General features: G+C 44.3%; 1 protein-coding gene across 2 annotated transcripts in view; it reads right to left on the minus strand.

Moving 5' to 3' along the window:
- Positions 1–293: 293 nt before the first annotated feature.
- Positions 294–27,585, minus strand: part of rnf38 (ring finger protein 38) — a 37,551-nt gene continuing 10,259 nt past the window's right edge. For both annotated transcript variants that reach the window (XM_084073516.1, XM_084073517.1), the window contains exons 3-13: positions 22,724–22,785; positions 13,481–13,683; positions 12,623–13,046; positions 11,686–11,850; positions 11,056–11,229; positions 10,262–10,456; positions 9,782–9,885; positions 9,312–9,396; positions 8,625–8,746; positions 4,642–4,741; positions 294–4,186 (exon numbers count right to left, since the gene is read on the minus strand). In XM_084073516.1, coding sequence (XP_083929642.1) covers positions 4,124–4,186; positions 4,642–4,741; positions 8,625–8,746; positions 9,312–9,396; positions 9,782–9,885; positions 10,262–10,456; positions 11,056–11,229; positions 11,686–11,850; positions 12,623–13,046; positions 13,481–13,683; positions 22,724–22,785 — 1,697 coding nt within the window. In that variant the 3' untranslated portion in view covers positions 294–4,123. The remainder of the gene's footprint in view (positions 4,187–4,641; positions 4,742–8,624; positions 8,747–9,311; positions 9,397–9,781; positions 9,886–10,261; positions 10,457–11,055; positions 11,230–11,685; positions 11,851–12,622; positions 13,047–13,480; positions 13,684–22,723; positions 22,786–27,585) is intronic.

Below are 27,585 nucleotides of genomic sequence, written 5' to 3' on the forward strand. Positions count from 1 at the left end.
GTGATTTAGATCAACTTCATATCCACATTTCTCCAGAAGGCATATAAGCAGTCGCTCCTTTCGTGTGGAACTTTGACCTTAATGTCAATGTCAAACGGGTAAAGGAGCGAAGGAGGAGTTGCAGGTCAAATCAGTGTTACTGAAGAGAGAAGTTGCTGGTGAACCATTGAGCTATAAGATTATACACCGATACTGCCACCTAAAGGTTAGCGCTGGAAATGCCTAAATGGACACTTTAAGGCATACCTACTGACTGAAATGACAACATTAAACATTAAACGAATAAACAATGCCACATTTTAAAAGAGGACGTTATACATTTATTATTGAACCAGCCTTTGAAATCCAAGACAGGGAAAGGGATAAAAAAAAAACATTGCACTACTTAGTAAAGCATTACTAGTAATAACTCTCATAAAAAATGTACAAATGTTTGTTAAAAATTTCATCATCATAACATTTCATCAAGCCTTCAATTGATTTTGGTTACAGATATAATACATAATGAAACTACTATAACACCATATTCAAAGATAGAGTTCCATGTATTTGTTATAAAATACAAACAAACCTTTAAACAACCCAACAAAAGTATATGAAAAACAAAAAAAAGCTAAATTAATCGATGAACATCAATCAAAAAAAATCTCCCATGAAACAGGTTATGCCATGTTCTGAAAAAGACATAAATAGTTGAACTGAGGTAACTGCTAGTGTACCAAGCAGGAAAAAAAAAACTCACTCGGGTGGAAACCTTGTATATCCAAAACCGTAACTTTTCAGGAAATGGAGCGACATTTTTCAGAAATCGCGAAAATAGCCGATCTACAAGCTCACAACGCATCACATTGTGACACTTTGTGAGCTTGTAGATCGCCTATTTTCACTACTTTTGCTTAACACTCTTGTGCGACCAAATAGGGCATTAAGTGACGGGGGAAAAAAACATAACAAAAGTTGAAATATGGAGATACAAGGTTTTCGCCTGACAGCGACGATATAACAATCCTATGACACAAAATGGACACCATAATTATGGTAACCAAGATGACCTTTGACACCCCCCTGCTCCCAGGAAAAAGAGTGAAAAGGAAAGAAGCGTTTTCCTACATCACCATGGATACTGTTATGATCTTAAACATAGACAATACTGCAGATGGGTTTATGTTCTCCCTATAAGCACTGACCGGTTTGCATTTCCTTCCTCTAATGCAGTGGTTGTCAAACTTTTTAATTTCAAAGAAACCCCATAACTCAGTGTACAAATATACTCCGAGTTACAGACCTGTACGCGTCCATTTAGAAACCCTGGGAGTCCCAGGACCACACTTTGAGAACCACTGCTCTAATGTACACAGTAAAATCCTCTGAGTTATTTAACTCGAGAGATTGCACAAAGGGAACCACATGGAGCCTTACGGGTCAATTATGATTCCATTTGTACATTGAATTAACATTATGGATTCTACTGTGTATGCTTCGGCTAAAATTAAAAGGCGTTACGCCAACTCTGATCCAGTTCATGAGATTGATGCTACTTGTGTTTGGGGGAGAAATGTGTTTGTATAGAACGCAACACTGCAGGTGCCCTGTCTGAAATCATCACAAAGCTCTGCCCTCTTAAAGGGATAGTTCACCCAAAAAATGACTTGTTTTCTATCAATTACATACCCCATGAAGCCTTGAATTCATGGAGATTTTTCTGTTTTTGTCGCATTCCTAAGCCATAATTTGATGACGAGCGGAAAGATGCTATGTCTCCGGTAGGAGACTCAAAGTTGACACTTTGAGTCTCCGACCGGAGCCGCCACCAGTCATCAAATTATTGGCTTAGGAATGCGAAAAAAAACTCAGAAATGGGGTGAACTATGCCTTTAACGCACATCTTATTCAAACCTGTCAGGCTGTCATAATCATGACACTAAATACCCATTGTGATACATAGTGAAGCATAGTGAAACATAATTAGGATGGCTGCATATAAGGTGAACACAGCAAGTGGGTTATGACAGAAAAACAAAAGGTCTCAAAGAGGTTACGTAATGTCAAACGAGAAACTAATGTAAAAAAATACAGGCTTAACACATGATGGGCTTTGCAGTGAAAAGGGACATAGATTTGGATGGATTAGTAGTTGGCATGGAGAAAGACCACAATAGTGTTATTTCACAAAGCAAGAATCTCCCTAGATACGCTATAGGATTGAGCAACATTTCCCAGACACTGACCGTGATTGCTTCAAATAATGCTGATAAACTGTCATGGGAATACAATCGTTTATCCCCAAAGAGCACACCATACACAGCAAACTTCAAAGTGTTAATTGAAAATGGACCATTGCAGGCCTATGTGTGTACTCTGCCAAAAAAACAAAAAAAACAAAAACAAAAGGCAGATAGAGCCCAGAGCTGTCTAAGGCCATGTCTGAGAACAATCTTTTAAAACCCATCCAAGTCATTGATTGGACACCTATGAGGACTGAACCAAACGGATCTGTGGTCTGTTGTTGCGCCAACAAAGCATACTGTAGGTGTTAAGCTAAGTAAAGTGCTTAAGTGAATCTACAGTCTGATCAAAGACTGGTCAGAGGAGAACATGGTTCTCTGAATCCCAATAAGATGGCTTCCGTGACCCTCACGATATGTCCACTCATCTTTACTCACTTCACAGTGGCAGAGAAAGCCTTGCATCTTAATGTCTATAGGGGCCCATTGGATGTGGAAACGCTGCCGGTATAGAGGCATTTTAATCATTGGCCTTATTTCCACAATCTAGTCCGTGAACGGAGGATGAATGAAATGGGCAGTGATACTTTCAGTTACCAATTACCATCCACCCAGGCTGTTCATTCAGAGCACCTCAGCTCTAAAGCTGCTCTCCTCTCTCTCAGAGAGAGACAGACAGATTATATTCCAACCATTTCTCTGACGATTAAGACTATTAAGATAAACATGACAACGAGATAAAGAATGCACAGATATAGGCTGTGGAAGATGAGGCAAATACATGACACGCATATATTTCTGCATTCATCAGGACTGTGTGTTCCCATTCACCTTTCCTCGCATGCACCTTTGTCAGCATGGTCAAGCAAAGCTACGATTAAAGGTCGGGAATGACTGTCCTTCTCTGGTTTTGAAACTCGTCGCCAAGAATGCCTGAACCAATCAGAAGTAGAGGTGGGAAACAGGAATGAGGAAGTCAGTGTACTGTACCACATGGACTTGATAAATAAGAGGAGTGGGATGGACGGACATACACGCACGCACACATGCACAATAAACTATATCATTCTCTTCCGCTGTTCCAACACAGTCCCTTGCTTTTGATAAAACATACAGTACAGTATCCGTTTCAACACAGAATACTTTCACACAAGGAATGTTAATTTGCTCACACACATTTTCTTTAAAAAGTAAATTCAAACCGTATAAGAACAACCCCAGTGAAAATGGACACCATCACTCAGAACCGGAACGCAAACACTATGATCGGAAATAACGATAAAATTGTAATCTTTGGGCTTCCACTTGTTTTCCGTAGCTTTGTTAGTACAACTATACATACGAGGTTCACTTCAGTCTTCCCCCCCCCCCTGTCCATCTTAAAAGGAGTTCAGAAGGGCTGGAGTGAGTGTTTTAAAAAAAGAACTGAACAAAACAAAATAACATAACACATTATGTCCAACTGCACATACAGTGTGTGTGTGTGTGTGTGTGTGTGTGTGTGTGTGTGTGTGTGTGTGTGTGTGTGTGTGTGTGTGTGTGTGTGTGTGTGTGTGTGTGTGTGTGTGTGTGTGTGTGTGTGTGTGTGTGTGTGTGTGTGTCAAAAGGCCATTAATAGTAAGGGGGGGGCAACCATGAGTAGAAGGCAGAGTGTTGTGGAAGGGGGGGCAACAGTTCAAAAGGTGTGAATCTTGGGAAGTCCAGTGATAAAGTGAGCACAAGTCAGCAGAGAGCTTTCCCAGGGGAGTGCTACTGTCCTGGTAGTTCAGGATGAAGACGTACTGAGCCTGGACATATGGTAGAATGTGTGTGGGTGGAGCTATAGGGTTAAAGGAGGAAAGGTTCACACTGTTTGATGGTCACAGGATTCAGTGATTCGTTGGTTGGAGGGTCCGACGTCACTCTGAATCCCGCTGGACCTCAGACGCATCGGCTCGGCAGATTGGACAGGTTCTGTTAGACTGAGAGAGGAGACAGAGAGAGAGAGAGGGAGGGCGAGGGAGAGAGAGAGAGAATGCATATTTTTATAATTGTTAAATGTTAACACTATAAAACACAGGCTAATAGGTACACATATCGTTGCTGTTGGGCAGAAACCTCATATCTCCATATGTCCATGTTTTTTGGTAAATTAATGCTCTACATCATCATACTATAGTGTCGTGAAAAAAAGGACAAGGTTTTGGACATACAAGGTTTCGACCCGACAAAAACAATATGCAGAAACCAATAGGAAACTTGGCCTTGGCTTGGCCTCTCCAAGACGCTTACTGTAAATCGCTCTGGACTAAGAGCGTCTGCTAAATGCCTAAATTGTAATTTGAAACAATAAACACTTAAAATCATCAATCACAGTGCTGAAAGTCATAAGATTAAAGAAGTGAAGGATGACTGATGTTCAAGTCCAGACACTCACCTTAAGCCACTTGTCTACACACTTGGCATGGAACTCATGGTTGCAGGGCAACACTCGTAGCAGCTGGCGAGACTCAAAGTCGCACATACACACCACGCACCTGCAAGACAAAGCAAGGATATAGCTCAACACAATGCCACCGTTGCCGTACCCGTCAGCACCAGGACGCAGGAATGATACTCCTGGAAACAAGCGTTTCATTTTTTTTCAGTGTGTGGGTGTTTTTTTCTCAAATGTTCAGCTAGAGTTAAATGTACTAGAGAGAGATCACTGCCCTTCGTGCCAGTGAGGACGAATAATCCATTGCTTCTCAGATGTGAAAAGCAAACAACTGAGAAAGTACTGGAGCACATAGAAGCAATAAAAGAACGGACATGTTTCGATGCAACTGCATCTTCATCAGACTGATGAAGATGCAGTTGCGCCAAAATGTGTTTTGTTTGTTATAGCATCTGTCTGTTCCACCACTTTGTTAGTCATGCGCAACTAATTTGAGTTGATCTGAAATCCTTTTCCTTTCCCAGGGAAACTTGCGAAGTAGTCATCTCGGCACTGCTACACAGAGGCGACGTCGAATACGACTACATGAACGCAATCAACGCACAGACTTCCAGAATCTGTGCAAGGAAGAGTAAGGTCCACTTCGCAGAACACCCAACCCTGCACAAGGGAAGCCTACACGACCAGGTACACATCCGCAAGGCTGAAACTCCAACTTTTGCAAAGAGCCTGAAGGACATCGCACTCCACCGCGACTATCCTACAGACACAGCACCCTACAAACGCAACCATCGTGGACAACATCCTACACCCAGAGGACACCGCACTGCACACAGAGGACACTCTACTAGACGTCACCACCCCTACCAACCTAGCAGACCCTCTCCTAGACACCCCTCCGCTCCATCCAGACCCCATGCCACACAACAGGGTGGCCCACCCACACCCCTGATGCCTATCCTCACTGCTCCACCCAGACCTCATTCGACACACAGCTCACCCACACCACTGATGTCCATCCAGCCTCACCACCGCCCACTCTCCCCCTCCCTCTCCAACCATACACATACACACAGGCGGTGACCAGAGCCATCCCCAGCACACACAGCATCGAGCAGATGTTCAGGGAATTCTACACAGCATGGGCCCAGGGCAGAACCCCTGGAATGTAACAACAATGTGAACAATGGAGTACAAATCACTCACTATATCATCCTGGAATATACAAGGTTTGAGGTCCTTGGCATCAAGAGCAGAACCCCAGACTTTGCCAAAGAGATTGCAAACATAGACATCATTGTTCTACAAGAGACATGGCACAGAGGGGACAGCCCCACTGGCTGTCCTACTGGCTACAGAGAACTCGTGGTACCATCTACAAAGCTGGCAGGAGTCACCCAGGGGAGGGACTTTGGAGCTATGCTAATATGGTACAAATCAGAACTAATCCACGCCATCAAGCTAGTCAAAACTGGAACTTCTTCCATCTGGCTAGAAATAAACAAGGAACTTACCACAACCGAAAAAAATGTCTACCTGTGTGCCACCTACATCCCCCCAATTGAATCCCCTTACTTTACAGAGGACTTTTTCCCCACACTAGAAGAGGATATCAGCCGTTTCCAGGCACACGGTCACAGTGTAACATCTAAACAGATCAACACACAGACACAAAGAACAAACTACATACTTTAAGAAAACGTTACAAATGGAATGAACATAGCGCAGAAGCTTTCCTAAATGCTATTAGGCAAAAACAAGTCCAATCACAACTGAATCAGTTCCTAGAAAAAACCTTTGAAGAAAACAGTGAAAGTGTAAACAGGGCAGTAGAAGGCCTCAATCATATATTTGAACTAACAGCCTCACTAGCAAACCTAAAAGTATCAAACAGGAAAGACAGAAAAAATGTTGAGAATGACAAATGGTACGATAATGACTGCAATAATCTCAGGAAAAAATGTAAGGAAACTATCAAACCAAAAACACAGAGACCCAGACAACCACAACACACGTCTCCAATATGGGGAAACACTGAAACAATACAAGAATACAGTAAGAAAAAAAAGAGATCAACATGTTAGAAACCAACTGCAAGATATCGAGGATTCCATACAGACAAACAGCTTCTGGGAAAACTGGAACAGACTTAATAAGTTAAAACAGGACGAACTACCCATCCAAAATGGAGATATATGGGTGAACCATTTTTCTAGCCTCTTTGGCCCAATCGAGAAGAACAAAGAACAAAAACAAATAAAAGATAAACTACAAAACCTAGAGTCAGCCGTAAAAGACTACCAGAATCCACTAGATTCCCAAATCAACCTAAAAGAACTACAAGACAAAATAAAAACACTTAAAACCAAGAAGGCCTGTGGGGCAGACGGTATTCTAAATGAAATGATAAAATTCACCGACCTCAAATTCCAAATGGCCATACTAAAACTCCTAAATATCTTCCCCAGCACATGGATTCAAGGGCTGATAACGCCACTCCACAAAAGTGGAGACAAATATGACCAAAATAACATCCTCGGAAAGATCCTCTGCATGATCCTCAACCACAGAATTCTAAACTTCCTCACAGAAAGCAATGTCCTGATTAAATCACAAATAGACATCCCAATTAAAACCTGGCTTAAAATACTGGACTGTGATAGAAACTCTATGGTTGTGAGATCTGGGGACCTTTAGCAAACCATGACCTTGAAAATGGGATAAACACCAAACCGAGACCCTACACACAGAATTCTGCAAATCCATTCTCCGTACCCAACACCAAATAATGCATGCAGGGCAGAATTAGGACGATACCCACTCATAATCAAAATAAAAAAGAGAGCACTTAAGTTCTACAACCACCTAAAAGAAAGCGACCTAGATGCACTCCATAACAAGGCACTCACACACAGAGAAACTCTAGAGAGATGCCCCCTCAGCCAGCTGGCCCTGGAACTCCGGGCACAAACAGAGCCACGAGATAGAAAACCCATTGGACTAAACCAAATTATAAAACAGCAAAAGGAAAACTACCTGACACATTGGAAAGAAGCAACACAAAAGCAGAGTAAACTAGAATGCTATCTGGCCCTAAACAGAGAATACACAGTGGCAGAATACCTGAGCACCGTGACCGACCCAAAACAAAGAAAAATCTTAACTAGGTACAGACTCAGTGAGCACAGTCTTGCGATCGAGAAAGGTCGTCACAGGCAGACCTGTATCCCGAGAGAAGACAGACTATGCACCCACTGCACACAAAATGAAGTGGAAACCGAGCTACACTTCCTAACCGTCTGTCCATTGTACCAAGACATCAGAGACACATACTTCCCACAGATTACAGCCACACACGGAGATTTTGAAAACATGACCAATGACAAAAAACTCCCATATCTGCTGGGCGAAGTACAACAATGTGCAAACACAGCAGCAAGATTCGTGAGTTGCTGTGATAGGAGAAGGATATCAAACGGAACACAAGCACCCTAAAGACTAATCATTGTGTACATTCCTGCACTATACCCGCACCCAGTGATCTTGGTGCATAGAAATTGATCTATTGAAGATTCTGACTTTCAAATGTACATATTTTTTGTTTTGATTGTATTGCTGTATTGTTGTATTGTGCTTTCTGCTTTGGCAATGTAAACGTATATTTGCTCATGCCAATAAAGCCCTTTGAATTGAATTGAAATTGAAACTTGCAGCCCCTTATGGTTGTAGAGGTTTATGTCACAATTTAATTTATTTAGTTTTCAATTTACAGCGCAGGCCCCAATACCTTTTCATTGTGTCTCAAACACTCAACACACACACACACACACACACACACACACACACACACACACACACACACACACACACACACACACACACACACACACACACACACACACACACACACACACACACACACACACACACACACACACACACACACACACACACACACACACACACACACACACGATACTCACAGAGTTTGTTCTGACTGGTGGTTGTTGGGGTTGAACCTGTAGGATGGTAGCTGTTCTATGTCGGCCTTGGTGAGCCCACGAGGCTTAGCCTCTCCTAGACGCTCAGCTAGGTTCAACAGAGCCTAGGGGGGAAACGAAAAATATTGGCAGTCATTAGTGATGTTATTATACACAGGCTGCAAGGGAATTCTCTCTAGTGTAGTAGGTTGGAGTAAAGTCACTGAGTATTTAACCACTTCAGCCCCATCTTCATCATTTGACAGTGTCATGCAGCTAAAATAGCCGATCTACAAGACATTTCACCTATAAGGCCATGCCCAAAATAGGTAGTAGGGGATTCGACTTTTCGCTAGGTGTGAGCACAGCTTTAGCGGCAACCACATACAGACTATAATGTATCCTCTTGCACTGGTTCTCACAGTGGGGTACGGGGTCCCCAAGGGATCTTTGAGGGGGTCCCCAGCTAAATGAGTTTATCGCATCAAAATCAGTTTGACCACTTTAACATTGTAAATATCAGCTATTTGAAAATAGCCAATCTATAAGCTCACAATTTGTAATAGTTTTGAAAAATCTTAACAAAATGTTGTACGGAGGTCCGCACAAAATCCTTTCAGATTGGGGTCCTTGACATAAAGGTTTGAGAACCACTGCTCTATTGAACAGTGTGGTGGCAGTCTGGTGTACCTCATAGTTCTCCACCTCTCCATCATCCACATCCAACTCCAGGCTGATGGTGGGGCCAACGGTGGGGGTCACAGGGAGCATGGACCTGACATGACAGAAAGACACATGTTATAACATGAGACCTCACACAGTGGCTGTTCAGTACTCAATTCCAAATACAGGACATTGAGAATAGCAGTGGTTTATCATCCATCATCATCAATATCAAACAATAATAATGATAATAACAACAATATTGCCAAATGTAGTTGTTGTTGGGGTATTTGACACGTAGAATGTGTCCGCTGCATTTACACATCCTAAGCATTAAGTGCAGTGGCTTCCATTAATATGGCACCAAGGGAGCAATTAATAGTCTTGCTTCGACACACACGGCCAATCCCAATACTTCCCCTTTTGGATTCTAATGATTCTGTGCATTTGCGAATGTTTATTTCTTTCTTTTAATGATTAATAAAGAGGCCACTTACAGGAAGTAAGGCAGTAAACTTGGGTGATAGGGCGACGGCGGGACAGGCTGTTGAGAGCGGTATCGCCGTCCTGTGATTCGCCGAGGCATGAAGTGAGGGTAGGGCTGTGAGAGGGGAGAGATTATACATGTTAAATTAAAACACTTCTGCTGAGCATAATGCACAAGAAAGTCCAAATCTACAGTGTATTTGTGGTGCTCGCTGGAGGGCATTACATTTGCCAGGGTTTGATGGTTTGATTCTCAATGCTGGCCACCCATGCCAACATCAACATGCTAAATATACTGTAAGGTGCTTTGGATACAAGCATCCACTAGATGGCGTATGCGAGTTGAGCAATGTGTTATGCACTGATGTGTTATGTATTCGTGTGTGTGTGTGTGTGTGTGTGTGTGTGTGTGTGTGTGTGTGTGTGTGTGTGTGTGTGTGTGTGTGTGTGTGTGTGTGTGTGTGTGTGTGTGTGTGTGTGTTTCTATTTACCATTGTGAAGAGCTCCTGCGACAGGGGGTCGTGGTGCGAGAGGAACTGCAGCGGTGTGGAGGGGGGCAGGGTGGGCGGAGGCTGGTGGTGATGGTGGTGGTGATGATGATGGTGGTGGTGGGGGTAGGTGAAACCCCCACCCACCTGCATATGCTCTCCGAGGAGCTCCACCTCGTTCTCAATCCTGTGTAGGGGCTGGGAGGACACACAGTGTGTTAAGGACCAAGACGCAGAGGTGGACAAAGTACTCCACCCAGTCAAAATATAGATCGTCCCAGTACAAAATATTACCCAACTAAAAGTGGAAGTTGCTCTGTCAAATTTGTACACAAGTTAAAAGTACTGGAGTACTTGCTTTTAAAATTCAACTACTCAACTATTATTCAACTACTTTGTAGTACAAACTACATTTTCAGTTTAGTATTAATTCATTGCTGTATTGAAATTTTGACATTCTCCCCAAATGTTTATCCAGAAAGTTTCAAATAAATATAAATAAATTATAGTTCTCAGGAAAAACAATGACAAACAGAAATGCACTTTTTATACATTATGTTCCATGACAGAAGCACTATTAAATTGTTAATCGCAATTATTTGAGAGACAATTAATGGTGACAGCCCTACTCAGTCTCTCTCTTTCTTTATCTCTCACAGACATGCACGGGAAAAAGTGTCTCATCTTTTTCCCTCACTTTCACACACATTATGCTAGGGCTGTGTCACAATTACATAATTACATAATGCAGCCGAGTGCGATCATATCAAAATCACAATAGTAGTTCTCGCACTCACCGATCGCGGCTGTTGCGTCTGGAAGGGCAGGAACTGTCCGGGAGGGGGGAGGTGGGGCGCGTGGTGGTGGGAGAGGTGGGGGGGCGGCGGCAGCAGGAACTGTGGGTCGCTGGACAACAGGGAGGGGAAGGCGTAGGGCACTGGCAGGTGGCCTAGCGAACAGGCCTGTAGCATCTGAGAGGGATGGATGGGAAGAAAAGAGTTTGAGCTGAATGCAATCAATGGCAGTTTGGCCTTTCTAACGTGTGTTCCCGTACCTCACCACAAGGTGGCAGCCAACATCCAAAAAATGAGAAGCTCCCAACAGTCTGGTTTCAAAAGCAAAACAAACCTCACTCACCATTTTCCTGCCCTACTCATGCAATTTGCTTGTACTCCGTCGCACCGGAGTACAAACCGTACTTACATAATGCTTATATATGCCAGGGTTTGATGGTTTGACTCTCAATGCTGGCCACCCACGGCAAATGTACGCTTTGGATGCAAGCATCCACTAGAAAGCTTTATGCCATTTTCCTGCCCCAATCATGTAATTAGATGTTTATGTCGCACCAGAGTACAAGCCCCAAATACTTTATTTCATGCACACATGTACTTTACGGGTATCGTACAATGTAACACTGTGCTCACCGGGTGGTAATGCTGTCCGGTGCTGAAGACCACGCTGCAGGCAGGAACCTGTTGCTGTGAGGAGCAGGCTGGGGGGAGGTGCTGTCCGCTACATAGAGGGGCCGCCAGGCCATGTGGCGGGACCGGTGTCACCGTGTAGGAGACAGGTACACTGGCCTGCTGCAGCTAAAGGAGGGACGGAGACTGCTGTTAGCGTGCACTCAGTCTCTCTCTTACTTTATTTATCTCTCTCTCTCACACACAGTCTCATAATTTTCCCTCACTTTCACACACAAACGTGTCGATATGAATCATTGAGACAAAAGACTCGTCGCGACGTAACAAAAAGTAAAATGATAATAATTTGCTGGTGAAAGTTACAGGAGTTCCCGGATTGAATGGGATAAATGCACCAATTAGCATTTTACAGACAGTGGCTGGTAACAGTGTTGATTTTGACAGCACAATTTTTATTTTGTTTTAGTCATAGTCTTTTGAATAAAATTCAATTTAGTTTTAGTCATATGAAATGTTTTAGTCTAGTTTTAGTTGACTAAATATCATTAGATTTTAGTCACCTAAATCTACAGTTGATTTAGTCAACTAAAATATATTTTGGCGGTGCCTTTATGGCGTCGTAATGCCTGATTTTACACTTGGTTGCTGAAAATAGTGACTGAAAATAGCCGATCTACAAGCTCACAACGCGTCGCGTTGTGAGCTTGTAGATCGGCTATTTTCAGAGCGCAACACCCAAGCGCAACCAAACATAAAATGACTTGTCTTAGTTCTACTGGATCTCTCTCTCTCGTCAATATATTTAGTCTTAGTTTGAGTCACCGCAGCTTAGTTTTTATTTAGTTTTCGTCAGTGAAAAAAGGTAGTCGACGAACATTTTTCGTCATAGTTTTAGTCGACGAAATCAACACTGGCTGGTAACAAACGCCGACATACACACCTGTTCGTGCAGGTCCATGACCATGGCGCCTTGCTGCTGTTGTACTGCATGTTGCTGCTGCTGGTGGTGGTGGTGGTGATGGGGGTGATGGTGGTGCGGGTGGGGATGGGGGTGGTGGGCGGCCGGGTGCAGCAGTCGAGGCGACAGCGTGGGGGGGTGGAAAGCCCGGGGCTCCTCCGACGACACAGCCCCTCCTCCGCCCGCGGTCAAGGGGGCCTGTCCGTACACGTTGGGGGCATGGGTCGCAAACGTCTGGTGGTGCGGCGAGGGGTGGGGGTTGCGGACGTGGTGGTAGTTCTCGTCTTGGAGCTCCGACGGGGACAGGCGGGGTCCGACGGGGCCTTGGGTGGGCGAGGGGTGGGGGTGATGGGGTAGGTGGCGGGCGGGTCGGGAGAGACGACCGCGCTGGCGCCTTGCGGGTGGGCTGCAGGGGAGGAGATCAACACACAGGTTTACTAGAGCGACACTGAACCATGGAATATAAGAGCCAAAGTCCACACTGACCATTAAGGACATTCATATTAATATATTGTTGCTGTCGGGCAGAAACCTTGCATCTCCATACATTTTTTCTCTAATTATTTTCGTAAATTACTTACTAAATTGCTTACATCGTGCTACAGTGTCACACAAAAGCAGCAAAAATAGCAAAAATAACCAATCTGCTATTTTCGAAAAAAAATGTAAGTGTGGTTAAGTGCGTCTGTGGGTTAACAAGAGCTTGTGACTAAATAATAACTATACTGGATCCATTGGAACACAAGGTTCTTTTTTCCCCATTTCCTGAAAGTTTGGGACTTTCCACCCCAAGGTTTCCACCCGACAGCAACAACTCTATTCTATCATATCATATCTTACCTGCGTCTGTGCCTGGCAGGCGTGTGGCACCTCTCCTGGTGGTAGTGTGTGTGTGGGTGAGGTGGTCTCCGGTTGGGGGTTCCCAGCTCCCAGGGCCGGATGGGGGGAGACGGGGTGGAAGGAGGGGGTGCAGCGGAGGAGATCTGCTCCAGAACAGACTGACTGGACAGCCTCTGGCGCTTCGGACTCGGACTGTCCTCACTCTGTGGGGAGAGGAGGGGGGGTACTGTGATTAGGGACCATTTATATCAGTGGTTCTTTCTTAACCTTTTCTGGATCAGGGCCCACTTGAAACATCTCAAGCGTTCACAGGCCACCCCGGGTCCATTTGGTTCCATTTTGTACACTCTTTTACATTCATTGTCAGAGCATGTTATGATCAATCAATCGATTGAGTTCCGACTTGGATCAAAGGAACTAAGAGTTCCTATTTAGCAGTATCACAATGAAAACTCACTTTTCAAGGTTTAAAATAAAGAATCTGTGACATTTTGGGGGGATAATGTTCCATGACAGAAACACAATTAAATTGTTAATCGAAATTATAAGTAAAATGTCATAATCGTGACAGCCCTACTACTCAGTCTCTCTCTTTCTTTATCTCACACACACACACACACACACACACACACACACACACACACACACACACACACACACACACACACACACACACACACACACACACACACACACACACACACACACAAGTAAATAATGGTGATAATAATCATCATCATCTTAAGAGTTTTGTCAATTCTTTGGGGGCCCCACTTGCAATACCTTCACGGTCCACCAGTGGGTCCCAGGTCCACAGGTTGAACACCATTGATTTATGTAGTACTTTTCATACAATCTAACAAACATAATAAACAAATCACGAACAGTGAGATCAAAGACACGGACAGTGAAACACCAGAGATAGCAGAGAGACACAATGTCCACAACTAGAAACCACACTGAGTCAGACACAAAGACAAATAAGATCAGATCCCATACATTTGAATAAAAAGATTGCAGCAGCCAGATTGAAGGCCGCAATCCGGTGTATGTAATAACAATATAAAAAGCACAGTTGGTTGGAGGTGGTCCTCCCTACTAAGACCCTGGTTGTCAGGTAGACCTGGGATCAGTCGCAAATACGTGCATCTCTGAGTCCAGAGAGGACAACTCAAAGATTGTAGCTTTAAGAACTAAGAGATAGAACATGGATTAAGATAGAGATAAAAAGCTAAATAAACCTTTTTTTTTTTAAAGATTCAAATCTAGGCCTAACAGAGACTAAAAACAGCCTGGTTAAAAGTAAAAAGGTGTAGCCTATTTTAAGTTTGCGTTTCAAAATACCAACATTCTCAGCTACCCTCAGATCCTCTGGGAAGCCATTCCGGCGGCTGGGATCCTGGAGTTGAAACGACCGCCTATCTGTCATACTAGTACCAAATAAATCAATTCACCATGCGTTACATGCCTTCTGGGGCACTATTCAATACTATTGCACAATCGCACACACACACACTACACTCCTTTGTGAGTCATGGCATTTCCCCTGCCCCGAGTGTGTGTGTGTGTGTGTGTGTGTGTGTGTGTGTGTGTGTGTGTGTGTGTGTGTGTGTGTGTGTGTGTGTGTGTGTGTGTGTGTGTGTGTGTGTGTGTTGGAAAAAGTACTCAAATGTTTACTGCAATCATGTAGAAGTACTCTGTTACAAGTAAAAGTCCGCAATTCAAAATTGACTAGAGTAAAAGTACAAAAGTATTGGTATCAAAATATATTTAAAGTACTAAAACTAAAAGTACTAAAATGTTTGAAAATAGCCTAGCTGTAAAATAGGGCTGAAGAGGTTAATGTATGTTTTATAATGTAATCATTTATATCTGCAAAGTAATTAGTAACTAAAGTTTTCAAATTAATTGTAGTGGAGTAAAAGTACAATATTTGCCTCTGAGATGTAGTGGAGTAGAATAGTCCAGTAAAGTAAAAATACCTCAGAATTGTACTATATGTACTTAGTTACTTTACATGACTGGGGTGTGTGTGTGTGCGCGTGTGTGTGCGTGTGTTCATGTGGGAGCAGCCAGCCAGTGAAAAGGGTTTTGTACATGCGTTGTGAGTGTTACGCCACCAGGGCTCAGAGGCCTGGGGGGGGTTCACAGTCACTTCCGCTCTGAGCGAGGAAATCCAAATATGGGACGTGCACACACAGGCCCATGTGCGAGTCATACATAGAATCCCCCTCACTCACTCAGGGGAATAGCATGACAATACTTTCTGAAAGAGTTGCAGTAAAAACTGATCAGTTACACACGCTCAACTCCATAGTCACACAGGTTAAACTAATCGGTCCTGATGGACGAGTCATACACTCTGCTTCGGTATCCAATACACTCATCTTGTGAGTCACTGCTTACCGGCAAATGCTGACTCTGAGACCAGGCTGTGCTTTGCGAGCCATGACTGCACACTCACACTCACACACACACTCTCTCTCTCTCTCTCTCATAGGGCTGGGCAATTAATCAAAAACATATCGAAACCGACATCTACCCCTAGAACCAATAACAGACTTAATCTAGCTCATGTAGGGTATTAATCGAGAAAATAAATTCCCCTTATATAACAATGAATCAAGACAAAAACGTATATATTTTTTTATAATCCACTAAATCCATTAACCACTTAACCATGTATTATGCTTCTTTGTACAACAGTGGCGTACACACAAACAATGTTTCTTATTTTTTTTAATTAATCGTAATCGGGGCAAAAGTTTGAAATAATCGTGATATAAGTCATATCACCAAGCGCTCTCTCTCTCTCTCTTACACTCCCACACACACACACAGGCTGACGTACACTTCTGTCATCTTAGTGACTCCCCCTCACTGAAACCTTTAGTTCTGTTCCGAGGAACATACAGCTCCCTATAGAAACACTAAACACGTTACACAATGTTTCTACACACAGTCAATGCTCAGTGTTCGTGGAACTCCTGACAGTGTACAGAACGTAACCAAATGGACCGTCAGAGGTAGCCTACATTAACACTGAGGATTTTACTGTGTGCTCACACATAAACACCTTCTTGGTGGCTCTCTCTCTGTCTGTCTGTCTGTCTTTCTCTCATCGTGGGAGAGGCACGTTTTAACAGTGTGATAAAAATGACTCAGCGGCTGTGACTTTTAACAGACGCACACGCGCACGCACACACACAAAGTGGCACAACTGCTCAGCAGCCTTGAGAGCAGCATGATAGTTAACAGGAAACAGCTGGAGATCAGACTGCGCACACCATGGATGTATTAAGAGAGCTGCGCGCACTCACACACACACACACACACACTAAACACACTCATAGAAACGCCCACAAACAGGCGCACATGCTCGTTCACACGCGGTCAGCTGCCACCGTGCAAGTTGTACAGGCCGTAAAGAACAATGTGATGTCTACACAAAACATTCTGCTCCTCTCTGCCAAGGATGAACTAAACGTCTTCAGAATGCCACGCTCACACACTGTATCCAAATCTCACTCTGAGACTCCCCCCCGCCCCCTCCCTCCTTCTCTCACACACATACGTACAAGTCTGAAACCATACACTGCAGTCATGGATTGGCACAGGATTTGACCCGAGCTTGGGCCAGCTTATGAGAAACCCCAATGATAACAATGACCTCACTCTGACTGGAGGAGAAGGAGCTATATGATAGGAAAGAACAGGTCAGATCAAAAGGAGAGGGGAGAGACAGATGGACAGACTGTGTGTGTGTGTGTGTGTGTGTGTGTGTGTGTGTGTGTGTGTGTGTGTGTGTGTGTGTGTGTGTGTGTGTGTGTGTGTGTGTGTGTGTGTGTGTGTGTGTGTGTGTGTGTGTGTGTGTGTGTGTGTGTGTGTCAGTCATTTGGCTCCTACTGTCCAAGCCTTTGTTATGCCATACTAAAAGTCTAAATATCCAACCTTCTCCCTCTATCTTGCTCAATTTCCCTATTTTGAAGGCATATCAGCTGCCATATAAGTAACGGTTATACTGTTTTCTTTGATAACGCTCGTGTTTGATGACTAGGGGGGTTTGCTTTATTGCTTTATAACCTCTTGTCCCTGAGAAAGTGCTGCAACCATTTGCCCGTGCCAGTTTGGACGGGGAGGAAGAGACTAAAGCCAAACTATTTGAGCTATAGGGTTTTCTGTGGCTTCTCAGAGCAGTTGAGCTGGAGCCCCAAGTTGGTGTCAGTTGTTTTAACCCATTCAATCCGGGTCATTTTAGTTTTCTTTGGCTATTCAAAAATAGCAGATATACAAGCTCATATGAGCTATGACATTTGTGCAAATCTTTGAATATATATATTTTTAAAGCCAACATTTCTAACTCAAATCTTTGCTTCTGGGGGGTCCCTGGAACAAAACATTTTGAGATGGGGGTCTGCGGCCAAATACATATCTAAAAATGTTTTCTAAATCCTAACGGTATGTTGCTATATCAGTGGTGCTCCAAATTTTCCATGTGAAGGACCCCCAAAATTATGTATTTGGCCGCGGAACCCCATCTCAAAATATGTTGTTCCAGGGACCCCCCCCCCCCCAACCCAGAAGCAGAGATCGGAGTAATTTTTTTCACAAGCAGGCATTGGCTGCAAGCATGCATGTGCACACAGGAGTCGACCAGTGCCCTACTGGACTGCATTCATAGGACAAAGTGCCCTTTTTATACCTACTGCGCACAAGCAATTTTTTCAAGGGAATATGTCAGTCCATCAGCTATTTTCATACTCTGATCTACAAGCTCAAAACGCATCATGACATAGTGTGAGCTCGTAGTCGTAGTTCTGTTTTTTTTATTATTATGATTTTTTTTTGAATTTCTTATCCAAATGGTCAAAATAGGAACGCCAGAATGAAAGTTGAAACTGGTTAATTGATGAAGAAAAAACACCAGAAAACAATATTACACAAAAAACATAATGTCGCTGTCAGGCTAAAACCTTGTATCACATTTTTTCAAAAATTAATACCGTATACTTCATGGTACAAGAGTGTGGCACAAAAGTAACAAAAATAGCTCACAACGCGTCATGATGCGACACACAATCGACGTAGTTTCCATCCAACAGCGACAATAAGCTCAACACACATTTCTACATGGGATAGTGGCACCAGTCACCCACCCCCTCCCCCCGCTGTTCCTCTCAACACCCCCTCCCTGCGCACCCACCCCACCCTCTCTTCAGTCTAGCTCGGTGCCCAAACCCCAAGGGACACGGACTGTGCCCATTTTCATATCTAAGCCAGCCCCTTCCAGCCTACGCTGCACCCCCAACCCCCACTGTCATCTCCTCCCATCCCCCCCCCCTCTCTTTCCATCAGATATGCTGCACCCCCCTGTACAGTCCTCCACTTTTCCCCTCCCTCCCTCACTCTCTCCCTCCGTCTTGTCTGTCTGTCCTGCCCTTAAATCTGAGGGTGCATGGCAAGAGTTCACTGAAAGGAAACACACACACACACACACACACACACACACAGGGGCAGTCTGTCGAGCACATGCAGGGTATTGCCCATTAGTATGAAAGTTTGATGGGCCTGTCTGCCTGTGTTAGAGGAAAGGGGCAGTGTGAGACAAAGATTGTGTGTGTGTGTGTGTGTGTGTGTGTGTGTGTGTGTGTGTGTGTGTGTGTGTGTGTGTGTGTGTGTGTGTGTGTGTGTGTGTGTGTGTGTGTGTGTGTGTGTGTGTGTGTGTGTGTCCGACCTCTAGCAAAAAGCACTCTGCATACGGTCTCTTGTTGAGAGAGAGAATGCACATTGAGAACAACACACACACACAAACACCTTGTTTAAACATGTCTGCACTACAACCAGAAAGAACAGAGAGAAAACACTGACTCAGTTTCATCATCAGTCCTCCCATATGCATGTACACACACACACGCGAGGGAAAAGAACTGCTAGCTCCCTGCAGAAACACATTCTGCACAGCTCCATGGCTGCTATTACATTCTGCAATGTTCACCGTGCAGGGACCACACACACCCTCCAATCCATTTTGACTGAGTCCACATCCGGCACACATGAAGCACACACGTGCACGCATGCGCAGATTCCGTGTGCGTGCACACACACACATACGCACGGTACAAGCTGGACACACGCAGTACAAACTGGACACACACGCACACACAGTACAAACTGGACACGTCACACGCACACATAGTGCAAACTGTACACACACACAGTACAAACTGGACACACACGCACACACACAGTACAAACTGGACACACACACACACACACACACACACACGCAGTCACGCACACAGTACAGACTGGACACACACCCTTGAAGCATTGGGAATAGACACACCCTCAAACATTCTATTTCACTCTGTCCACACTTGGAACACACAACCCCTCGCAAACACACACACACACACACACACACACACACACACACACACAGGAAGTGTGGAGAGCAGCTGTTCTGGTTTCCCCGTCAACACTGAGGCACAGAAAACCAAAATAAAGACAGGGCCGAGCCCAGAGAGAGCAATCTAACTAACACACACTCACACGTGCACACTGAGAAATAAGCCTAAAACTGGCAGTCATTCTCTCAAACGCTAATGAACGTTAAACAGTGTTAATTTATCCATTTGTGACTGTAAGATCGTGCACACATAGGACCAAATGGACATTGATGGGTCCATTTGGTTCTATTTGTACGCTGCCTGCCTTAAACGAACACTATGGATTTTACTGTGTGCGTTGCTCCATGCTGGCACAATGGCTATTTGCCTTTACGGTTTCATTAATATTAGCAGTCATGCTTGTCTCTCTTTGAAAAAAAAAAAACATTCTGTCAACTAGATTTCAAAGCCCACTTCATTTCCTCCACTACCGTTCCTCCCTTCCGCCCCCCTCCTCCTCCTCTTTCCCCTCCCTTCCTTCTTCCTCTCTCCCTCTCTCACCAACCAGGCCCACAGCTGGAGGTGAAATCATTAGCAATACCCCCTCCCTCACTGCTTTCCTTTCCTCTCTCCCTCCAAGGCTTCTGCAACCCCCCCCCCCCCCATTACACACCCCCACACACACACTCACACCAGTATCCTGCCTCCTCCTTTTCCACCTCCTTCCTCCCTCTGTTTTTCTTTCTTTCGGTCCCCTCCTCATAATAGAGGCGGTTCTTTTTCCACGGGTATGCTCCTGTGACAATGTCTATTGATTATGGGAGTATAGGACTTGGGTGATATACTTTTACCTTCACGCTACTGTACACAGTAAGACCCCCAGGGTTAATGTATGTATTGTAACTCAAGAGAGTACACAAATGTAACCTAAGGGGTCCATTTACGGGTCCATTTGGCTACATTTTACTGTGTGTGTTGGTATAGGATGTGCACACAATGGGTAAGGATTGTTAAAACAACACTAATCAACAGCACTTGAATAATACCGTGTTTCCCAATTAAAATAGTGGATGAGGTTTGTTCAGTGTTAAAAAAAGAATCCCATTGGATTAGAAAGGCTAAATATCGCCTTTGTTCAAAAAAAAAAAGAAAGGCTAAATATCAGCATATCGTCTATTTGCCCAACTACCAACCAGATCAAAATGGTTCGAATGCAACGCGAGAGTGCGGACTAGCCAACACCGACTCGGGATTCCTGAATTCGCTGCCCTCTACAACCTCCTGTCTAGCATCAGGGCGTTGAGCTCTGTGGTGTTGTTAGCTCTGCTGTCATGCGGCAGTGTGTGTGTTCGTAGGTGGTGCGCCTCTTTCCCCTCCCATCTGTGCCTTGTGTCAGTTTGCTCGCCCCTAGCTCTGGGTGCCTGGGGCAGCGCACGCTGTTTGTTTTCGAGATATCTTGTTTGGAACTAAAGTGTTAGAGAGACAGACTGACCAACCTAGGCCTAGCCATCCGTAGAGCCCCACAACTAGCGGGGCTAAAAAATAGTAATAAGTAGGACAAAAAGAAGAAAAACAGGGTTATAATTTTATATTGGGAGTTGGGAATCTCTATTAACTGGTTTACAGGACTTTGTGAGGATCACAGAACCCTCCTCCATGACATATTTTCATGCTGAAACACAGCTCCTCTTCTGTTTAAACAGCTATGACTTCAGTGTGGAAACATGAAAATCACATTCTGTGTATGTCATACACACTACTAGGAAACAGTACGGCTAGGCGCGTGTGTGTAATGCGCACGTTTACAGGGGGGGATTGGTGTGCATGATCATCCATTCACTCAGCTGATGGAGACTTTCCTCTAATATCTGAGTGAGGTCGTGACCCTGGTCAGTCACTATGATTCCATACATTCTATAGATGTATGTGAAGTTAACCCTGAATTCAAAGCTCTATTCTGTGGAGTGTGCACGTGCTTTTAATACAAAATAAACACAGTCTTAAAGACCTGCTAGCAGCACCCACTAGAGGCTGTGCTGCTCATTACACCTAACCAGACTGAAGTGGTTTGAATGGGGTAGAATTTGTCAAGTTCCAATACCTTAATGTCTGCCTCCTCGCCTCCTATGCACTCCATCCTCCAGCATAAGCCAGAAATCGGTCACATTCCCAAATGTTAATTTGCTTTTGGAGGAGCCGAGAACGAGGAAGCTCCCCAAGCTACTTGAAGTGAGATCTGGCGAGGGTACATGAAGTGAAGTGTTCATGTCCTCCTTTGCTGAAGTGTCTTTATCAGAATACATCATGTATAATATCTCCTCCTCCACATGACAACCCTCCAGGCTTCAGAGTGGTAACTAATTGCCGTCGCTTCAAAATGACGCTAACTTAGCGTGGCGCGTTTCAATTCCTTAAAGGGAACCCAATCGATTCCTCCGCCCTCGCCTCTCCTCCTCGTTTTCCGGAGTTCGGAGGATGCGAGGATGGAGGTTTGAGTAATGGAATTTGACTACTGCATTTCTTACGAGCCTCAAGCTCTTGTTACTGGGGCTGAATATAAAAGAAAAAAAAGAAAGAAAAAGTTGACATTTGGCCTAAATGTGCCACTAGAGGAAAGGTCGTGGGGTCATTCAAATGGCAACAGTTCATCCTTTGGTGAGCATTAATGTGCTCAGCCGGTTTCCTCTAGTGCCCTTGAGGGTGGCACTGAAAGGGCATGGGGTCACTGAAATCAGCAGGATTCATCCTCCGGGCAGTGTGAAGGTGCGGAGCAAATTCCATGGCAATCCAGCCTGCTCTGGGACCAAAAAGTGTTGGGTGGACCAACAAACCGTGTGTGTTGCCTCTCTCTTACCTTGTCGCTCTCATCTCCATATGCGAGGTCAGGGTGACAGTGGTAGGCCCCTCCAATGGCTCCTATACAGAGAAGAACAGAACAGAGGATCACTCACACACCGAGATTACATGACTACTACTACTTCTATTCACAGTTTAAACCTGGTGGTTGGAATGTAACCCGACCACCTGTGAACCGTAACTTGGTTGGTACAATGGACGGGACTCACAGAAGGATACCACCTATCTTATCCACCAACCACAGCGGCTGGCTACTCCCAAAACACCCCCAATTTCAACATTCTAAGCCAAATACACTTTAACAATCACAAACTAAAAATGACTGTTGGTTATCTGACAAGTCGACTTGTAGACTAGCTTACCATTCATTAAATTAAATTGGAGAGCCATTAAGTGCACAGACCATATGCTCCTTGAGAGCATGAAAGACCTGAATTTGAATCCAACTCCCATCTTGTCTTGCATGTCTCTCCTCTTTCTGGCCTTGGTTTCCCGTCTATCTACTACTAAATATAGCAATAAAGTATAAAATGCCAAAAGTAAATCTTTTAATTAAATTTAGAAGCAAGTGCCTGACTAGTGGTGTTCTGAAAGTTCCTATCTTCATTTCAGCCCAGTTAAGAGAAGCGCCTCTTCAGAACAGGACTGCTATGTGAATGACATTGTTGATCAAAATATTTTAATCCATAAAGGAATCAGACCGTTGAGAGGGAATTGTTAAGGAACCGGAATTGGTAAATCCAAAAGGATCCCAACCCTATCTATGTCTGAATTTGATTGGCCTATCCTATTGTTTTCAAACCTATTCACCGACTTAAATCCAATCCGAGTAAATCCAATCTCTCTGGCTCTTAACAGGGAAAATAAACTCAATCTTCTCTTCAGGCTGGCTAGGACTAATATTTTGGCCACTGTATGTTGCCTTGATCCACATACATTTAATCCCTTTGTTATTGTTGTTATCCAACTCAATTTAAAAACAACAATGTAAAACCACATTAAGAATGTTTGTGACAGATGGTAAAAGGTGCGTGTGAACGAGTGTGAGATAGAGAAAACAACACTATAGGAGACAGAGTGAAATACATATGGTATAGTCTCGTCTCTAAAATCAGAGGCTTGAGTAGACAGACACACAAACGAACACACGAACACACACACACACACACACACACACACACACACACACACACACACACACACACACACACACACACACACACACACACACACACACAGAGTAAACACAGTAATCCTGGATTAGAGGAGCTTTCTGATGATACCGCTGCTTGCATCACCACTAAGACTTTTACTCTTTTTGTTTTTCGTCCCTATCCTTTCATCTTCTTATCATCAATTCCATTTGGCTTGGTTTTTGTTTTTCCTTTTGTTTGTCGGGAAGTAGCACCGTTTGCTGGGGACGTCCCCGCCACAGATGGTGGCCGTGGTCTATCTACCCTTGGCTTCCACAGTGTGCACTCCCCAAGGGCACTCCGGACAGTTACACCTACCATCACTATACATGGACAGTAAAGAAAGATGCAAACAGCCTTTTTAATAGCATTTTCTCCTGTCGGCGGTTTGTTTTGATTTTTTCTTTTCTTTCCTGCTCACAGTTCCTCCCTTTGAAGAGGATCTGTGATTGACAACAAAGAGTGTGTGCATGTCTGTGTTTAGAGAGAGTGAGAGAGAGAGAGAGAGAGACAGAAGGGGGGAAAGATTGAACTGAATCTCTCAGTACTGAAACCATTCTCCCTCTCGCATCCCCAATCCCTAGAGTATGCAAAAATACAGGTATTGTAAAATGTTTTGGCAAGTAAGGCTTATACTATTAACGTGGTGGGATGGGTATTAAAAAAAACAGGCTATGTTCCCAAATTTGATTTGAAAGGTACATCGCTGAGGCATTCAAGAAGCTCAGCTACAGAATATAGTGCTTCCCAGTGCAACACTCATGCGCCGTCACTCACAATGGGCCCCAAAAATACATAAATAAATAAAAGCCCCTTCCTTGAATGAGACCTCGCTCGCCTCATTGTCAAGAAGACTATGTGGCGACTCGAGTCAGAGACGAGTCATTCACGGCGAGTCACTCACTCTATAGGCGGCAACACAGGACAAGCCACAGGACAGGTTTAAGGATGTTTAGCCCGTGTGGAATTTGGTTCAGCCGCAGAATAAGGCAAGAAGGACTGCATACAGAGCCACGCTGCTCGCTGTTCTGCCAGCGCTAAGCCCTAGTGCCATACAGTGTTAACCACTTAAACCCTATATACTGCATTGGCCGGTGATCCCTCAGGGCTCTATACTGGGTTTGCTTCTTCTTTTCCTTCCAAGCCAAAGCTCTTCGTCAAAAATGGCCGATCTACGAGCTCACACCCATTATTTTCGGCCCCGGAAAAGGGACGGTACGGTTTATGTGGTAGATCAGTGGTTCTCAAACCTTTACATTTCAAGAACCCCCCTCACCTCTGACAGTATACAAATGATACATTTGTACACTGTCAGAGTTACAGACTTGTAAGGGTCGATTTAGAACCCCCTCACTCAATGGATGATGAACCCCCTCACCCCACTTTGAGAACCACTGTGGTAGACAGACAAGAGGTAGGCCTTGCTAGGACCGCTCAAGAGACAGTACATACACACGATGCTTCAGAGGTGTGTGTGTGTGTGTGTGTGTGTGTGTGTGTGTGTGTGTGTGTGTGTGTGTGTGTGTGTGTGTGTGTGTGTGTGTGTGTGTGTGTGTGTGCAAGAGCTAATAGGCAGGAGTGAGTGACCAGATTGAACACACTGGGACCAGTAGCTAAGCACAGAGAGCTCACGGAGCAGAGAATTCTCGAGGGGTACGCAGGATGATGGGATGAAACGATCAGTATTGGTAACACAAACACGCCGCAAAATGTTCAGTTTTAACCACTTAAATCCTGTATACTTCAGGGATGTCTCTCAGGGATGCATTCTTCCAGCTTTTTTCCCCTCTACACCAAATCTCTTTGTCAAAAATAGCTGAGCTATACAAGCTCACAACACGGTGCGTTGTTGCGACGCGTTGTGAGCTTGTAGATCGGCTATTTTTGGCAAATGTTCACCTACTAAGACATGGCCAAAATTGGGATGCAAGGTTTGAAGTGGTTAATTTAACTGTAAATATGTACCCAAACCTTATGGGTTCGTTTGGGTTCATTATATTCCAGAGAAAGAAGTGGGAGGTACAGAGCAGAGGAACATGTGAGACACAGGCATAGAGGTGGGGGAGGGGCCTTTAAGTAAAAAGGAGACATAAAGAAGATGACTTAAGAAAATTAATTTTAATGATTAAAAAAAAGGAGAGACTAGTGATGATAACTGGAAGAACAGATTGTGCAAGAGAGAAAAGACGAGGGGAGAGAATGGGAGGGGGTAATTTGGAGGTGGGGGGGGGCAAAAAGAAGGAAGTAGAGAAGGGGAAGGAGGAGAGAGATATGAACGACTGTGAAAAGGGTGAGAGAGCTGAGAGAGAATGAGGGGGGAGAATGAAGGATGGAGGAATGAGATGTGATAAGGGAGAACAGGGAAGAGGAGTGAGAGATCTAGAGAACACAGAGAGAGAGAAGGAGAGAGGGAGAGAGTGGGAGAGGGAGAGAGCAGGGTGGGGGTTGCGGCTTCCCCTCTTGACTGCTATTGATTTCCTGTAAGCCTGAGAGTGCATCAGCTATTTCTATCCATTTCCTCCACCTCTCCCCTCCTCTTTCACTCCCTCTCTCTCTCTCATCCCTCTCTCCACGTACTCACACCTCCTCCACCCTCCCTCTCTCTCTCCCTCCCTCCCCGCCCCTTTCTCACACTCTCCATCACTTCATCAACACCCCTCCCTCTCCCTATCTGCTGGCCTGTCCCTCTCTTCCTATGTGTGTGTGTGTGTGTGCGTGCGTGTCTCTGTCTCCATCCACATCGTCTTGCTTACTCTTATCAAACCATCTCCCCTGCCCACCACCAACCACCTCACTTTATCAAATCCTCTCTCTCTCTAGCTATCTCTCCCTCTGCCTGCATCTCTCTCTCCCTCCTCTGCCTGTATCTCTCTCTCTCCATCTGCCTATATCTTGCTCTCTCTGTATGCGCGATTCTCTCTCTCCCTCCTACCATCTCTCTCTCTCAACTACGCTAGCCTCTGCTTCTATCTCTTTTTGTCTCCACCTGTATCTCTCCCTCTGACTGCATCTCTCCACCTACATCTCTCGCTGTCTGCATATCTCTCTCTTCCAATGTCTCTCTTGTTCTGCCTCTATCACTTTCTCTCTGCATGTATCTCTTTTTCCCCTCTGCCTCAAAACATTAATCCAGAGGAGATAAGGGATTGACAGATAATTCCATTGACAAACAGACATGGATAGAGAGATAGAAAGACAAACAGATGGGAATTGACAATCTAGCTTAACGCCATCATAGGTACAACAACGACGGCAAACAGCAAAAACAGACAGAAACATAACTTCACCCATCGAACTTGTATCAATTGTGCCAAAAATGCCTATTTTACATGAACGACAGACAGCAGAGAGCAAGAATGTAGCCCAACATATGTTTATCTGCGAAACATACACACATGCAGAAACATACACACATGCAGTCATCACGTCAGCCCCCTACACCCCTGAACACATGTTCGAGCACATTTCACACCCCTAATGCAGAACGCAGTCAGCCAACATGCTGGCATACGAGAAGCTTCAAAGAAGCATGTTATCTAATACTATACTTTGCAACTTTCAGCCTGGTATCCCTATTATGTAATTATATTATAAAAATAAGTAGGCATAATTATTTTATTTATTAATTAAAACATTTAATGAAAAATATACATGTTACATCTGTATT

This window comes from Gymnoscopelus microlampas (assembly GCF_963454915.1).
Source record: "Gymnoscopelus microlampas genome assembly, chromosome: 2".
Lineage (NCBI taxonomy): Eukaryota > Metazoa > Chordata > Actinopteri > Myctophiformes > Myctophidae > Gymnoscopelus > Gymnoscopelus microlampas.